At 39.7% G+C, this 18,969-nt stretch overlaps 1 protein-coding gene across 1 annotated transcript in view; it reads left to right on the top strand.

Annotated features, from left to right (window-relative positions):
* Nucleotides 1-18,969, top strand: part of RPH3A (rabphilin 3A) — a 161,341-nt gene that overhangs the window by 120,737 nt on the left and 21,635 nt on the right. Inside the window, exons 13-16 of the mRNA XM_018560946.1 lie at nt 5,458-5,532; nt 6,168-6,277; nt 6,966-7,092; nt 7,527-7,583. Coding sequence (XP_018416448.1) covers nt 5,458-5,532; nt 6,168-6,277; nt 6,966-7,092; nt 7,527-7,583 — 369 coding nt within the window. The remainder of the gene's footprint in view (nt 1-5,457; nt 5,533-6,167; nt 6,278-6,965; nt 7,093-7,526; nt 7,584-18,969) is intronic.

Below are 18,969 nucleotides of genomic sequence, written 5' to 3'. Positions count from 1 at the left end.
AATTCATTTTTTATTTAATATTTTTATTTTTAACTTTACTTTAGGGGCTTTGGGGAAATATTAGGGGTCTAAACAAACCCCTGATATTTCCCTTTTAAAATAGAAAAAGAGATTGAGAACACAGAGTCCTCAATCTCTTTTTCTGTATCCCCCGTTATCAATGAACAGGAATCATTGATACTATAACCACAATTATGAATGAACAGGAGTGGATATAGATCACTCCCATTCATTCATAATTGAGGATATATTAACCATGCCATGTCCTCACCGATCGCTGAGTGTTTGTAGCCTTCTCTCCTCTCTGACACATAATGTCAAAGGAGGCTGAGTGAGCGGTGCGAGAGGAGAGCCCAGCCTCCTGTGACAGGGCTTTCTCCGCCCCCACACCGCTCTGCCGCACTGTGATAGGCGGCCGAGCGATGTGGGAGGAGAGACACCGCCCACTCACAGCGCTGTTGTCCTGCAGAGCTCGGACGGCTGTCACTTTCTCTCATTCACACTGGGACACAGAGCAGCACCCAGCGGGGAGGAAAGAAATCACGGATGCGCAGATGTATCGGCAGGAAAATGGCACTTTCGGCATCTAGCCAGAAGTGCCATTTTTGGCCGATATGTTTCAGCGGCCGATATATATATCGGTGCATCCCTATATGTGTGTGTGTGTATATGTGTGTGTATATGTGTATATATAATACACAGATCTGAAGCATCCCGGAATCCCATTTCTTAAACTCTCCCTTACCTCTTCCAGCAAGAGTGCAGTAATGAAGCAGGGAGCTTGGCAAGTGTTCATGTGACCACCTGCACGGCTTCCTCATTGGATAGGAAGCCTGGGAAACTGCAGCTATGCTTCCTCACATCTTCCCAGGCATCCAGGACTGCAGCCATTATGTGAGCAATGTAAGTGGCAAGTGCTGCTGTATCATTGAACTGGTCACAGATAAATCTTTGTGATCTATTTACTGGCTCAGCGACTAAAAACATGGCGCCCGCTGTTTTGGTGTTGTGCTCTTTGGTATGCTCACACCTGGCACACCCTGTGCGCACGCTTATGTCCAAACTTCTTTTCCTCTTGAAGAGGTTTATATTTGTGCTATGTAGTATGACTGGACACAAAGACTTAAACAAACTCTGGTGTTTACCTAGGAATACCCTATTTCTGGTCCTCAGATTTTATTTTGTTATGCCTTGAGGCCCTATTTTGGTAATGTCGACCTGTTAATTAACAAGGCTGTGCAATTTACACAACATGTGGGTGTTGTGCTCGCCCTCTATCAACACCAAGTGATCCTGTTAACTGTGACAGGAATAACTGCAAGTGTCACATAGAGTTTTTTTGTGACAATACATTTTCTTTTTCTGTCAATTCAACACATTGTTTTCCATCATTACCTGAACATCTGGGCAGTAGCAGTTGTGTGCTTGCTGGGCATAATGCAGATTGCAATGAAAGGAGAATTTAGAAATGCAATTGGTAATTTGGGAACCACATAAAAATAACATGTCAAGCTTTAAAACTGCATGTGCCCAAGAAATGGTAGAAAACTATGGTACCCAAAATTGCCTGTAGGCAGATTTTTTAAAGCTTCAACAGGTCATCAATTTAGAGTTAACTGGGAAAAATTGGCCTACAATTATTGCTCCCTGTGGCACATTTAACGTTTGGGACTTTGAAACATTTTGTGGTGTTTTTACATTTCTTTTATTAAACCTTGTTTTAAAGAGAATAGAGAGTCCCTCTGCACTCCTTACAGCGTTCCCAGCCCAAATGGTAATAATGGTGCTTGCAGTGACAATCACGGATGGCACCATGCACATCAACAGTAGAAAACAGGAATCACCAGTACTAAATAAGTAGTTTTCAAATAGTAAACGTCGATTTAATCGGACATAATGTCACAAACGAAACAACCAACGTTTCGGGGGCCACACAGGGTCCCTTCATCCAGGTGATAATGTGACCTAATTATCACATTATTATTATCACATTATCACCTTGATGAAGGGATCCTGTGCGGCCCCGAAACGTTGGTTCTTTCGTTTGTGACGTTATGTCTGATTAAATTGACTTTTTTTTTAACTTACACTCACAGCACTAACTTCACTGTACTTCACTTTAGCTGATCAAGCACAGATCATGCTTTATCAGCTTTATTCCCAACCACAATTCACAATTTCCAAACATCGTCGCTTCTGGGTACATTCAGCAAATGCATGTTGGGGGTGGAGGGAACACATTTAGCCTTACTCCCGCCCCAAATCACAGGTCCCTGCTGCTGCCGTCATCATATGTCGTACTGTGGCAACAATGAGGTATAAGTGACATATTTATGCTTTTTAGCCATGGGCACCAAAACCAAGTATCTAGTGCTTATCACGGCACCCCCTTTAAATGCTTGCATTTTGTTAAAGAGAATATTGCCATAGACTGGCCACAGGTTTACTCTTAGTAGCTGTAGACATTAGAAGAGCAGTTTCAATACAAGTGGAAACTAGTATTGAAACTGCACTTAATACATGAACAACACCTTTACTGCACATGTGGCCAATCAAAGAACTTACAAACAGTATTCATAACAAGCAGTGAATATGCTTTAAACAAGCCTTCACGGTTTCCTCAGAATTCAAAAGAGAATCATTGAAGCCCTTCTCTTGGGCAGCCCTGCTCCTTTTGCTCTCCCTCCAAGCAGCGGCTTGAAAACCTTCCAGGCTTTTAATCACTAATGTAAACACAGAGCAGATGTCAAATTTGAGGATAAATTGCTCAGCAGTGTCTGGTGCTACAGAGGTCAGTGAGAGCCTATTTTAAAGCATATTTACCTCTTGTTAAGAACATGTACATTTTTAAATGTCTATAGCCTGGTCATAATTTCACCTTTAGGCAGTCTTTTTTACAGTGGTACTTTAAAGTGTATGTATAGCCAAAACTTTTTTTAGTTTTGGATAGAGTAGGGAACACAGTTAAATCCTTTCTCATTTTTTTCTGTTTGTTTCCCATTGGGAGGAATCCGTACACTTCCTGTCTGGAAAATAACAAAGTAGAAAGAAATCGTTACAAAGTGGAATTCCTCTGTTAGACAGTTGTCAGCGAACAGACAGCCCATAGACCACTCCTGTTCTGGTGACAACTATACAATTTTTGATTTGCCATCAGTGGTGGCAGTGGTCAACAGAACATGTAGAGATAGTGTATCTACTTAGCAGGGCCAGAGACGGCAATGAAAATCTGACTGGGGTTCTAATCTTTCCCTACAATCTAACACTAAAAAAAGGTCTGGCTTTACATACAGTACACTTTAATGCCATATATCAGATATGATGTGACGTATTTGAAACTAAAACTGCCTGTGTTATTTCAAAGCAAAATATTAAATACAAACTTTCACTCTGCAAATGACAAGTTGGAATCTGATCAAGTGCGAAGAAGCAACCCGGGTCATTTTTATCTCTGACACCTTGATAAATAAAATCAACAGTGAACAGAACTTCTGTAACCTGAGTGTACTTAATAGTCCTCAGTCTCACATTTCGTCATCCGCAGGTCTGAACATGATAATGTCACTAGTGAATGCTCCCAGTTGAGGCAACAAAATAAATGTCATGCACAAATGCATTTTTTCATTCTCATTAAGTGTTATTGACTTTCTCAGGGATTCTTTGGTGGACAAAGTTTGTAGATCTGACACACCCCGCACTACTGCGGAAAACCACCAGCATAGAGGTGTTGAAAAAATTTAATCTCTTAACCCTACTACACAAAACTTAAAAGGGTTTTTTTCAGCAATCAAAGGGTTTTTTTCAGCAATCAAGTGTTTTCCTTTATATAATACAGAAAGGGGAAAGCAAACAGTACAAGAGACTAGTAGTCGTACCATGCATGACTGGTTATGTACGTATATATTTATAATTTTTTACAAAATGTGTAAAGGCTAATAAAAAAAAAAGATTACCAACTGTAGGTTCCACATTTGCTAAAATGGTGTGAAAATCAAGTTGGTGTGCAAAGCAGTTATTGTTGAATAAACCGGTGCATACCGTAGGTACAAAATTTGGTCTGGTCATTCAGGTTTTAATTTCCCTGCGACTCAAAAGTAAAAAATAGAGACTTTTATGGATATGGCTGGCTTAATAGCCATTTAAGGTGTGAGTCCTTGCAACTAATTGAAGCAAGAGAAATGGAGGTTGTCTAGGTTTTGTCAAATGTGCAAAAGTTGTAAATGGGAGTTATATGCTAAAGTTATTTTCTTTTCTAATTACTTAATTATGTTAAACTGTGCTAACTGACCCTTATTGGATAGCCAATCGTTGTATCTTCAATTTTGCTTCACTTAAGCTATATACATGTTGCAATGATTCACCTTCACTCAGCCCTGTAAGTCGTCAAAAGCAATCTGATTAAACTAGTTTGTAATGTTTTAATGACAACTAGGGTCTCAGTTTGAATGAATGCGTGCATACACAGGAACACCGCTCAGCATCAAGGTGCTTCTGTACATTGTGGTCACTTATGTAATCCATAGGAGTACCAACACTTGGATGTATAGCAATATGTATGCTCCTCAAAACAGACCTTGCAGTAAAATGCAAAATCCGCAAACATTGTTAGGCCCTGTCCCAGTTCACAGATGATGCCAAGCCCAGCAATTTGGAAGATGGGGGTAAGGCAAGTATCATTTTTTAACGGTACATTTTATCCATACTAACAGGGCATTTGTAAAGGGAGAGGTGGGGGGTTAAAGTTACAGCAACATACATAGGGCCTGTGTATGAACAGGTGTGTACCAAACCCACCAAAAAGAAGCAACTAAGAACCTAGGCCATTTTGGCCTTGCAAAATAAATCTAACTAAAATCTATTTTTTGTTTACCAGAAGATTTCATTTTTCAGATATTTGCAGTTATAGAGCTGTAACCCAGCACCAGGGCACACCTGCACAGTTTGGTCTCTGCTTAGGTGATAGAATCAACTTCCTTGTGCTAGCTGACAGGGCTAGGTTCTGCAGATTTAATTACATGTCTTAAAGGTAACCCTTAAGAAATGATAGATACTTTTGCCTCCTTGCTTTGAAATTAAGACCTCCAGGGCTATGATTCTCAAAATTTCCATACATTATAGTGAGGCACTGACCTGCAACATGTTTGTAGCCAGTGAACTTGCACTACTTAACCTACATGCTTGTTCCTGGTCTGTGGCTCACTCAGTAGTAAAACATGAATGAAGATATCCCTGGATCCTGCATCTTCAGAGGCAGCCTCTATGTTACCAGGCTGTTTGTAAGCTCAGGATTTTGAATTTGCATTTTTGCTGCAAGAAAATATTCTGATATCCATGTGTTAGTTCCCTCACCTAAAATATTATGCAGTAACAAATGTTGGATCACATGAATTTGACACAAAAGCAAATTATATTGGCAAAATATTTAAAGTTTTCTTCTTTTTTGAATGCGCCTTCTAGGGTTTAAAGCCTATGGACTCAAATGGTTTAGCAGATCCATATGTGAAGCTTCATCTCCTACCTGGTGCCAGCAAGGTAATATCCAAATCATAGAAAATTGATAGCTGTTCATTTTCCATAATCATTTGTCAGGGGATAAAGAAAAGGAACACATAGCTGGGAAAACATTTTCTGTGACTAGATGGTATATTGTCAGCCTCAATATTCAGTTCTCATAACGCATACTTATTATTTCCACTTGCTGGACTGTATTATAAATGATACCTGTACAAAGTATAAACACATTTCTAATGAGATTATCTGGAAACATAAGTGTGTATGTGTAACCTCCCTCCCCTACTAATTATCCTTGCTTTGTCACCGTAGTGTTATCACTATACGACCTGAGCTACAGTTTTTTTTTCTACCACTGTTCCCTAAAGTATTCAGGGTTGGTTGGAATCATTCTTTAAACATACCATTTTCACAATGCCTGTAGCGTACCTATTACTAAATCGTTCATCTTTCAAATGTTCCAGCATGTGGCAGATGTTTTTAGGAGTACACTGTGCATCATTCATATTTGCTCAGTTCCATTGCATAATATGCTTTACTATATTGATGTTTTCTCACAGTGCACAATTTTTTTAATTATTCTATTGAACTTTGTTTAAAATGCTACACAATGTAAATTGACAAATAGCATAGTTTGTTTTTTTCTATGTCTCCAGGCAAACAAATTGCGAACTAAAACATTAAGAAATACTCGTAATCCAATATGGAACGAGAGCCTTGTGTATCATGGCATCACGGATGAAGAGTTGCAGAGAAAGACTTTGAGGTAAGACATTTTGTTTGCCAGCAATGAAATGAAAATGCTTTTTTGGATTTAGCATGAGTCCTTGTTAAGCCAGTGCTGCTTGCAAATGATTATATTAATTACAATAATGATTTTATTGGTATAATGATCAGTATTCCTTGTTTCTACCCGACAGTTTTTATTAAAATGAACATTCCCTATTTGTGAATGATCTATGAACTAAAACTGTTATTAATCTCCCCCTCAAAGTTCCCACCTGCTGAACTAGGCGGTGCAGCTACAGACATTTTCTGCAGCACCATCTGCTTCTCAGATCTAGTATTGTGATAATTGTGATATAGCCAGATCTGTTTATTTTATTATATTGGATTGCTCAGTCTTCAGTGTCCTTGGCACTGATGGATTGTTTACACTTGGGATGCTGTACTTGGAAACCCAGTGTGTTAAAAGAGGTGCCGCAAACAAGTTGTTTGGAGATCCCATTACTTTTGGAGTGCAGTGCAAATCTTATTAGTGGAGCTTTCAAAAAATATAAGAAACTAGTAGAATATACTGTAAAGCCTAACAATTCATAACATAATTGTTAGTTTTTACTGCAAGGCATGGAAGCATAAAAATGTGCAACATGCCTCTACATGACACAGAGTTTAATAATTCAGCGAAATGAAAATTAAATGATATGTAAATTATAATGTATATCATTCTTTAGAATATCTGTTTGTGATGAAGACAAGTTTGGACACAATGAGTTCATTGGTGAGACCCGATTCTCTCTGAAGAAGCTAAAACCCAATCAGAAAAAGAACTTCAATGTGTGCTTGGAGCGAGTCATACCGGTACATACTATGTGCATGAGATCCTCTATTATTGTTAACTTATCCTTCTACTAGGTGTATCTGATCCTTTGAGTTATGCTTTTGTTTAGGTGAGAAACACAAATATACATATGTAACATGTGGATTTAAATACGTAAGTTACTATTTTGTAACATGAGCTTCATTAGTAAACACAATTAATGGCTTGTAATAAGGTTGTTTATTAAATTATAATTACAATTTTGGTCAGGCCTAGATTAGTAACAAGAAGTGAGGTACTGTAAATTAAATGCCTAGGGTGATTGTGAATATGGAGCACACAGCTGTATATGGCAGGTTACTTGTCTTATGTAGATGTGAATCACTTTTGGAAAGAAACATGAATGATAATGCCACCAGTTTCATTTCTCAGAACTGACTGTTGATTACAAATTAATTTGCATTTTTCTCTTTAGATGAAGCGTGCTGGAACAACTGGATCAGTAAGGGGCATGGCTGTTTATGAGGATGAAGTAAGTCTTTTTGGAGTACTCTGGCCTTGTAAAAATATATTTGAAATGTTTTTGTTATATTGTAGTTTTTTATGTTCTCTGTCATGTATACAGTACATACTGAAACTTTCAACAGGTTTAAAAACTCACAGAAGATAGGACTAGCCTTAAAGCAGGCCTAACCTCTTACAGCAAGTTCACCTTTTCTCCTCTATCCCCTGTTTGACCAAAAATAATACAAACTCTGAGTTTTTCATCCCTTTGACATCCCTTTAGGTTCTACTTACAGAACTGAGACACAGCTTATGGCTAGACATGCTCCAATGCACCTGCTGGTCTTCTGTAAAGTAGCAAAGGCACCAATTAAGTTTTTTGAGATGGCAGAGGTAGTATCTTGTAGGTTGTTTTAAGCTACCACAGCACATTTGAGCAGCAGACATGATCTTTGAAGTAAACCATGCCATTCCTCTTGCTATTCCATCTAAACGTTCCTGTGCATAGAGGCTGTTTGTAAGCTCAGTATTGCTCCCTCCCTCATGCCACAGCTCTGTAGCAATCTCAAGACAATAGCTGTAAAAATGCATTTTACTTCATTGCGCTTTAACTTGCTTTATCTTTCCATTTCCCTTTGGCTTGAATTATAATTTTTTCTATTGGCTGAGAAAAAATTGTTCCAAATAATTGGGAAAAGACTGATAATGTTGTTTGTATCCAGTGTAAAAAACGATCAGGTGAATGGTCTATGGAGCCATTTGCAGTGATCAGGGGATGTTTTTTGAAAATAAAAGCTTAAATGCAAAATAAAAGCCTTAATGCTTGCTATGCATTTGGTGATGCCTGTTGTATCTGCGCTATCATTTTTAGTAAATCCCCTGATCACTGCAAATGGCTCTATCGACCATTCTCCTTTTTATTTGTTTTACTTGCAGCCAGGTTAGGCTGAGGTGCAGTGGGACAGGGGCAGGTAGATGGTGACCATCTTCCCTTTCAGCAGCAGCATTCTCTTTTTGACCATCTAAACATCTTGTCTGCTACATAAATCCTGTATAATAATAATAATAATAGTAATGTGTAAGAACTGACTTCACTTTAAAAAAATCTGATTTCCAAGTTTTTACAGCTGCTAGAGATTTCTATTGAGTTGTGACATGAGAGAGGAAGCAATAAAGGGCTTACAACAAACTGCACATGCATGGGGATAGCAAGAGCAATGGCAAAGGTCCCTAATGAAGTCACACTAAATTTAGGAGTTAAATCTTAAAAATGCATTCATGTACCTCAACTATTAACAAAGATATATCTAATTTGTTTATCACTCAGCTGTAGATCCTCAAATCATATCTGAATTCATGCAGACACAGTCCTTCTTTCTGGAGGGTGGCTACTTTTGTTCCCCATGGTTCCCTGTGTGTGTTGCAAAGTAGCCACCAGCTCCAAGTTCGTTCCCGCGATGGACTACAATCTTATGTTTAGTTTACTAATTTGTATTGCGATTGCAGTTCATCACAGATGCAAGCGTGGAGCCAGTGGCTACTTTACAACACACACAGGGACCAAAAACAACACAGAGATGGACTATGGGGAACAAAAGTAGCCACCCTCCAGAAGTACGGACAGTGTCAGCACAAATTTAGAAATGGTTTGTGGATCTACAGCCAAGAGATACACAAATAACAGTTAAGGTACTTGAATGCATTTTTAAGATTTAACTCCTGAGTTTAGTGTCACTATAAGATGAAGCACCAGAAAGCTCCTGCTCTGTAGCTACAAGGTTATTTTATTTTGAAAGTGCTTTAAAACTCTAGATAGAGCTTTATTTGCACAGGTTTTCTAAAAGCTAATTTATTTATATCTATGTAATATATAGTACTTTTTACCAAAATTCAATACAGTATTTTAGTTTAAAGTCTAAGTTTACCTTTTATACTATGTTTCATGTTACACCCATATTCAGGGTGTGACCTGAAACAGGGCCACATTGCAACCTTCTACCCCCATCCCACTCCATCACTCCCCTTTGTGGGGTTCTTCTTCCTGCAGACTCATTCCATTTTTTTATCCAGCTCAGCTATGTGTGGTTCTGCCTGCTCAGCTGTGTGTGGTTCTGCCTGCACAGCTGCATCATCCATTCACAGATTATTTGACAAGATCTATGAATAGAGAAATTACTAGTCCTGTCTGCCAAAATAGCAGAGGAACATGTATTTCTCAATGCAATACAAGTGCAGTGATGTCATCACAGCTTCAATGCTTTACTGGCTCCAACGCAAAAAATTTTGTTTTAATTAATATGTGTGCATTTTTTATTGGTGGACTTTACCTTTAAATCGTTTGCCCATGGCATGCACCAAACTACAATAGTGGAATTGGAAACTGCAGCATTTACAGAGTTTACAGGTTCAACTGAATATCATAAAATAAAAACATGATATTTTAAATGGTTTAAGCCATTTCATTTAAAATTATTTATTGAAAATCATGAAGAGGTGTGGTCTCCATGTGCATTGTTCTGATTTTTTGCCGTTCCACATTCAATTGAAAAGGTGTTGGATGGTTTCTTTAGTAATTCCTACTTCTGTAATCTAGTAATTCTGTCTTTGTGCCCATTTACAATAGTGGTTATGCCTATTATATCACAAACATTGCTGGGCATAAATACAGCATCTTGGAGCCAAGTCAACAAGTAAAGCGTCAAATAAGCAATTTTTAATTTGACCAGAGGTCATCCATCTAATTCTTAATACTTGTCTAATAATTCTTTCATCTTCAGGCTCTGTTGTCCTTTTGTCCTAATTTGCACCCAGTTTTCTATTATCTGTCCTCATGTTTGCCCATTGACTGACTATTTGATGAACAGTTAATAAAGTATGGCATTCCAGCCTAACATATGCTATTTAATTTCAAACATCCGTTGATATAAGGTTCTTTTATATCTTCTTGCCATTACTTTTCAACACACAGTGCTTCAATGAAAAACTGTAAAGAGATAGGGAAGGTGCAGCACTTTTGGGGGGGAAAAATGGTTACAAGATTGGAGGAGCTTTTAAACTAGATAATATAGAACAAGTAACTACAGGGGCAATTAATACAGAGGGCAGTAATACAAGTGGGGGGGAGGCAGAGGGCTCACTCCAGTCAATATAGTCAATATAGTCAATTAAATCGCTCCGATTAATCATATTAGTAAGGTATCACCAATACCAGGGTCCAATTAAAAAAATAGTGGCGGGCCAGAAATTAGTAAAATGTAACCCAAACTAGCACCAAATTCAAATGTATGTACACCAATGCTAGATGTCTAGCAAACAAACTAGAGGAGCTCGAAGTTATGCTACTCGAAGAGGGCTTCGATATAGTGGGATTAGCTGAAACTTGGCTAGACAGCACACATGACTGGGCTATCAATATAGAAGGGTACAACCTGCTCAGGAGGGACAGGGTTGGGAGAAGGGGGGGGTATGCATGTATGTTAAAAATAATCTAACTGTGCACATACGGGATGATATCATGGCAGAGAGTCGCAATGGTGTAGAGTCCTTGTGGCTAGAACTAGATAAGACTGATGCTAGTCGTAAACTAATTGTGGGTGTGTGTTATAAACCCCCGAATATAGGGGAAGAGGAGGAGACTCACCTACACTCCCAAATTGAAATAGCTGGGAAGCAGGAAATGTTGTTGTAAAGGGTGACTTTAATTATCCGGACATCGATTGGTTTAATGGAACCTCTCATTCAATAAAGGCGGGCCATTTTCTGATCCTATTGCAGGACAATTTCATGGATCAAATGGTTAAGGTCCCAACTAGGAAAAATGCAATACTAGATTTAATAATTTCCAATAATGCGGACCTTGTTGGGGACCTAGCGATTAGGGATGCATTGGGTAATAGTGATCACAATGCGATTACTTTTAATATGGGGTACAGAAAAGAGAAGTGTGTTGGTCGAACAAGAACACTAAACTTCAGAAAGGCAAACTTTGATAAGCTGCACCAGCTAGTATGCGACACCGAATGGGACACCTTATTTCTCACACTAAACACTGAAGAGAAGTGGGATTGTTTTAAGCATACAGTACATATAGCTATTACCAAGTGCATGCCATTGGGGAACAAAAATAAAAGATCAAGAACTAAGCCTGCATGGCTAAATAAAACAGTAAAACAAAACAGTAAAACAACACATCAAGGACAAGAGCGTGGCATTTAAAAAATATAAGATGGAAGGGACGGCATTGGCATTCAGGAACTACAAAGAATGTAATAAAAGATATAAACCTAAAATTCGGGCAGCTAAAATAGACTGGGAAAAGCATATCGCCACAGCCAGTAAAAGTAACCCCAAAACATTCTACCAATATATAAACAGTAAAGGTAAGAAAAGAGCAGATAGGCCCAATAAAGGATGAAAACAGGAGATCAGTCACAAACAACAGGGAGAGGGCCGAGGTGTTGAATTCTTTTTTCTCCTCAGTATACACTCAGGAGAGTGACAGGTTTAATGTAAATAAGAAGGAAAGTAGCCCATTGCAAAATAAACCACAGTGGTTGAATGTAGCCGGGGTTCAACATAGACTTGAAAAACGTAATGCAAATAAAGCATTAGGACCGGATAACCTGCACCCCAGGGTACTTAAAGAAGCCAGGTTATAGCGAGACCATTATTCCTCACCTTCAAAGACTCCGTAATGACTGGTAGAATACCAAGTGACTGGTGGAAAGCTACGGTAGTACCGTTACTCAAAAAAGGGTCAAGATGCCAACAAGGGAACTACAGACCAGTCAGTCTTACATCAACAGTATGCAAACGGTTAGAGGGAATGATAAAGGACCACTTAGTAGAGCTTGTTCATGAAAATGGTATAATAAATGATAATCAGCATGGATTTAGGAAGGACCGTTCTTGCCAGACCATCCTACTAACATTCTACGAAGAGGTAAGTAGAGATCTGGATGGAGGGAGTCTGGTGGATGTGGTATATCTAGATTTTTCAAAAGCATTTGACACAGTACCACATAATCGCTTAGTACACAAGCTGAGAACTAAGGGCATAGGTGAAATGGTGTGTACATGGATAGAGAATTGGCTACATGACCGTGTCCAGAAAATATCGATAAATGGCTCTTTAGATTGGGCTAGGGTCGTGTGTGGCGTGCCCCAGGGTTCTGTGCTAGGCCCCATACTATTCAACCTGTTTTATTAACGATATCAGGGAGGGCGTGAATAGCCATGTTTCTGTGTTTGCTGATGATACTAAAATCGGGAGGGTAATAGACATGGACTTAGACACTACAACATTTCAGGAGGACCTGGATAATATAGGGGAGTGGTCAACTATTTGGCAGATGAGGGTTAATGTTGATAAATGTAAAGTAATGCACTTCGGGGTTAAAAATAGGCAAGCGGAATACACATTAATGGGAACTCCATTAGGGAAGTCAGAAATGGAAAAAAAATTTGAGGGTCATTGTAGACCACAGATTGAACAATAGCTTGCAATGCCAGGCTGCGGTAAACAAAGCAAGCAGAGTACTGTCTTGTATTAAAAAAGGAATGTGCTGTAGAGACAAATCTATAATTTTGCCACTTTATAGATCACTGGTTCGGCCTCATCTGGAGTATGCAGTTCAGTTTTGGTCACCAATCCACAGAAAGGATGTCCTTGAGCTGGAAAGAGTCCACAGAAGGGCAGCTAAACTAATTAAGGGGATGGAGGACCAAACCTTTGAGACAAGGTTACTAAATTTAAATATGTTCACGCTGGAAGTGAGGCAATTAAGGGGGGACATGATTTTGATGTACAAGATGCTCAATGGTGATAGCAACATCAGCGATAAGCTTTTTACTGTAAACTCCATAACAAAGACTAGAGGCCATCACCTAAAATTGGTGGAGAAAAGATTTAAGCACAAGGGGCGTAGGGTCTTCTTCTCAGTTAGAGCGGTTAGGGTCTGGAACTCGCTGTCACAAGCAGTGGTATCAGCTGAGAGTGTTGAATCATTCAAAAGGCATGTGGACACTTTCCTCAGAGACAGTAACATTCAGGGGTACATTAAAAGCAAGATCACACAGGGACTCATACACATGCAGAATCACATACATACACGCAATAGTTTGAACATGATGGACCTGTGTCTTTATTCAACCTCAAATACTATGTAACTACATAACTATTATCCCAGATCTGATCACATAAAGATGTTAATGCGGTGACGTTTTAAAATTTTCCAGTAATATTATTGTTGCAAATTTCCACCAGCACCTTTTCTTTTAAATTTTAAAAAAAGATGCTACTAAGCTGCACCACATAGATGTCATTAGTAAGCCGCAGTGACATATTATCAGAAAGTTTGGATGACAATATTGTTTTGCCCTCTCATAACCCTGCCTGCAGGTGCCTTAAAACCATTGCTCTGAATCTGTGCTTTCCAATGACCTCTCTGCATATGCAGGTGAAATCCTCCTAGATTTACTTAGACATCTTTGTGCTGAATTTCTGTCGGTCCTGGAGGCTGATCATTAAGGCCCCATTCACACCTATGCGTATTGTAATATGCGCGTCTGTCGCGCGACCGCCGCACGTTTTTTTTACCGCGATTCGCGGTAAAAAAGTTGCTCGACCGTCGCGCGATTCCAAAGGCTACTTGGCAGTATACAAATGGAAAACGCCCTACAAAACGGACCAATACGCAGCAAAAAACGCTCCGGGACCATTTCATGCGTGGGCCGTTTTGTAGTGCGTTCGGGACGGGCGGAAATACGGACAGGTGGGAACGATAACATTGACTACAATGCAATTTATTTTTTTGACCGTTTTGTAGAGCGTTCATCGAGCGTAGGACGCGCTACAAAACGGTCAGGTGTGAATGGGGCCTCAGTCTGAATCCACAGAACAGCATTTTGTGATATAACGTATATGTATATATAGAAGCCGACGTGTAGCCAACATTATTAGTCCCACTGCTAGGATAGCTGTGATTCTGTAAGGCTCTTAATTTGACACACATATCAGAAGTTCTGCTACTGACATTCTGTTTATGAGAACATAGCTTACGTGTACTGACAATTAAATAGAAGTACAGGTAGTCCAGGTCTAAAAATATGCACAGTTTATAATTGCTATGACAAATGTTCTGTAGGAAAATTGTTCAGACACAGTGGATGCCACAGCACAGATAAAAAAATGTGTTCTAATGAGGAGCTATAATTATTTAAGACTTTCATGACCTATGACCAAAATGACCACACTGCCAAGCCCAGTGAAACAATAACATTGACCCTACTGCTGGAATCAGTGCAGTAATCCGGCCAAATGTAATTTTCATAAGTTTGATGTTTATTGCTAGGTTAGTCCAGGTGAATTTCCGTATAGGCTGCAGTGTCAACATCTAAAGTTGTGAATCTTTATTTAGAGCTTATTTTACATTATTAGTTTTCTTCAAAGTGCTTTTTTGTGTGATAAAGGGGTTGTGCTTCTCATGTTGCTTCTGAGTGATGAATGAATACAAAAGAGAAGTAATCAATCAATGATTTACACCAATTAAGGCTCAAATAAGACTTGCAGGTCATGTCTTTCAGCCCTAGATATTGTGTTAAAAAATTACACGTATACTCATTTGGGCCCCATTATTGTACTTTAGTTACACATGGTACTAATGCATATAACTGTATGCCATCATTGGGTATTTTTGGTGCCTAGACATATATGTTTGCATACTTTTTATACTGTCCACCCACCTACAAGCAGGTAAACACTGAGAGGGCACCCAGTGTCTAAGGGCAGGTTCATTTTCTGGACCAGATCTGGAACTCAGTGTATTGCATTTTACCTAATTGTTACTGTGATTTTGCCACGTTTCAGAGCATTTTTATTGTTTGCTTTTTTTTTAGCTTAAAATGGACTTTTGTTTGTATGCGTTTCAGTGTATTCCAGACCAGACAAAATGATACAAGCAGTATTTTTCTAGTCTAGCCTGGAACAGATTGAGCTGATGTGAACAGAGGACAGAAATAGCATGGGGATACATGCATAGGGATACATGAGGATGCATTTTCGGTCCAGAAACAATCTGGTCTGGTCTGCAGATGATCTGGATGTGATGTGAGGGCCCATGCATGCACCATGAGGGCATTCCTGTATCTCGCGATACGGTGCGGTGCCATTGATGTGAATGGCACCAACACGCCCCCTCCCTCCGCAGAACGCGGCCCGGCTTCATGTATGCAATTCAGTGCATTCCGGGTGCGATCTGCACCGGGACACACTGGATATGTGTGATTGGGCCCTTAATGAGCCCTAAGAGGGATGCCATGAAAACATGTATTCTACAAGAAATGGCACCTTTTTATCTTTTATTTATCAAGCGCTTCCAAAGAGGATAACTGTACAGATAAAACAGAAGACTCCTTTAAAGAATGTATTAAAATACAGGGGATAGCAATACCTTTAGAAAAAAAAAAGCTAAATTAACTTAACTCTTTTGATTTTGGCATGTATAACTCTATAATCTCGACAGACAGATCAGATATTTTTTTTTTGAATAGTAGTAATAATTGTTTTGACATTTGCTGGTTGGCACAATATGCCTATAATCTTCAGTAAGCCTTTGTAAACCAATATATTTATAGTTTTGCAGGATAGAATGTGATAAAAAAAAACATTACCAAACAATTAGCTATAATTTGAGAATCAACCTGCTGTATAATAGACAGAAAATATCCAATGTAAGTAATCAGTTAGCACTCAGTGTGCCGTGCCCCTTCTCATAGCCGCTACCTTGTGATTGCAGCACGTGCACTAATTTCAAGTGCCATCTGGTGTATTCACCATGTCTGTGATTGCAGGGTGCGCAGTCAATCAGAGCTAGTTTGCATTGGCAATTATTGATGTTGATTTCAGTTGAAGAATTTAGAAAACAAGACTGCAAACTAAACGTCATATAGTAATAAACAACTAATCTTATCACATAGTAACTAGTAATTATTAACAAATAACTAAACTTGCAATGCAGCAACAAATAACTAAAGTGGTTGCATAGTAACCAGTAACTAAACTGTTACATAGTAACAACTAAACCTGTCACATCATAAAAAGTATCTAAACTGTCCCATAGTAATTAACTTAGGGGTGTGAAAATTAAAGATTAATTTCTCGATTAATCATTAAACTTTTTGATCGATTAGAATTATTTTGATCGCTAATGAAAACACTCACCTCTCCGCCGGCTTCCGGGAGTACTGTTGGTGATCCGGTGACGTCACGGACATCAATGTCACCGGACTCCTCCCCCCTTCTGGCTCCGTCAGCTAACGAAGGGAAGGGGGGAGGAGTCTGGTGACGTCGACGTCCGTGACGGCTAACGAAGGGAAGGGGGAGGAGTCAGGTGACGGCGATGCCCGTGACGTCACCGGACTCCTCCCCCCTTCGTTAGCTGATGGAGCCACTTGGGCCGCTGAGTTTGCCCAAGAAACTTTTTGCACGAGCGCCAACCAAGGCATTGGCCTATACACATACAGCACAGCAATGAAGTAATAAAATGAACTAGGATCACACTAATCCAGCACGTTATTATTCTGAGTTGCCCCACTCAAGCGGCGGCCATATTGAGTGGGGCGCGTGAGATGAATAGCGTGCTGGAGTAGTGTGATCCTAGTTCATTTTATTACTTTTATTGCTGTGCTGTATGTGTATAGGCCAATGTAGTTGGATCTGTATGTGCGTTATAATTAATCGCGATTAATCGATTTTAAAAAATTTCCATTAATCGAACACGAAAATTTTAATCATTACCAGCCCTAAATTAACTATGTTGCCTATTACTTGCCACACAGTAAATTGGTGAACATCTGAATTTAGGTTTCTTGATGGAATTGAGTTCAGTTCAGGAAAACAGAGGATTTGTAAATATTGATTACCATGACACCAAGCAGCAGCACTCAATGACAAGTGCAGGAGCAATAGCCATTCTGTTGTTGGCTATTTCAAATTGCAATAGCCAATTGCAGGCTGGCTGTTGCTCCACCCACTGCCTTCTGTCAATCAGTAGAGGAGCGGACCTGAAAGAAAACTTTCTCTTTCAGGTCTGTTCCTCTGCAGCAGCAATAGCCATTCTGCTATTGGCTATTTTAAATTGGAATAACCAATAACAGAATGGCTATTGCTCCACCCACTGCCTTCTGTCAATCAGCAGAGGAGTGTACCTGAAAGAAAACTTTATCTCTCAGGTCTGCTCCTCCTGGACTGACAGAAGGCAGGGGGAGGCAGCCATTCTGCTATTGGCTATTTTAAAGCAAGCTGGCTATTGTTCCACCCCTTGCCTTCTGTCAGTCCCAGAGGAGCGGACCTGAGAGATAAAGTTTTCTTTCAAGTCTGCTCCTCTGCTAATTGACAGAAGGCAGTGGGCGGGGCAACAGCCATTCTGTTATTGGCAATTGCAATTTAAAATAGCCAATAGCAGAATGGCTATCGCTCCTGCAGAGGAGCGAACCTGAGAGAGAAAGTTCCCCCCTTCCCACAGACCCACACAACCACCAGGTCAGGGTTGTGGGGAAGAGGCCCTCGTCCCCATCAGCAGGGGGACAAGGGGCTTTTCCAGGGGGTCCCCCTGGAATAGCACCCTCCCAATGCCGAGAGCATGTGGCCTGGTATGGTGGAGGGGGGAGTGGCGCTCGTTCTTCCCCCTTTCTTGCCCTGCCAGGCTTCTGCCCAGATTAAGAGTTTGGTATGGGATTTTAGGGGGACCCCATTTTTTAAAAACTTTTTTGGCAATGGGGTTCCCCCTAAAATTCCTATTGGGGGGGACCCCACGCTGGTTTTTTTTGTCTGTGGAGAAACAAAGTAAACATGTAATGTCACTTTTCCGCAATTAATTTTAGTTGGTAATTATCATTTAACTCATCCGAAATTTAATGAAATTCGGATTCATACGAATCCGAATGCTGAAGCGAATTGACTTTCAGACCCGAATCCCAAAAAACGAAATAACGAAACATCCAAAACAAAACTAAACTAAATTAATTTTTTGCCGGCTTACATGTCTAATACTTATGTCCTCCTGTGAACCAAAACTCTGCATGATTGACAGCTGTCTCTGTTCCTCCAGTCAGCGCTGGTGGAATAGAGAGGGAGGAGGGGAGATCCACAGACTGGCAGATAGAAGATCGGGAACTTTGCGATCAGCGGTATGTGATCGCTCAATTCTCAATCAATAGATCTGATGTGTGGTAGCTTCAGTTTTGCACGTCGGCTCTAATTATGGAGATCAGTGTATTTCACTCTTTCTATAATTGTCCTTTAAGCTTTTACATTTGGAATTTCTCCTTTCTTTCTTTTCTTTCTTTCTTTCTTTCTTTCTTTCTTTCTTTCTTTCTTTCTTTCTTTCTTTCTTTCTTTCTTTCTTTCTTTCTTT

The sequence above is a fragment of the Nanorana parkeri genome, unplaced genomic scaffold, assembly GCF_000935625.1.
Source record: "Nanorana parkeri isolate BGI_ZX_2015 unplaced genomic scaffold, ASM93562v1 scaffold490, whole genome shotgun sequence".
Classification (NCBI taxonomy): domain Eukaryota; kingdom Metazoa; phylum Chordata; class Amphibia; order Anura; family Dicroglossidae; genus Nanorana; species Nanorana parkeri.
The sequence above is the reverse complement of the archived record's forward strand: the minus strand, read 5'-3'. Positions and strand labels throughout refer to the sequence as shown.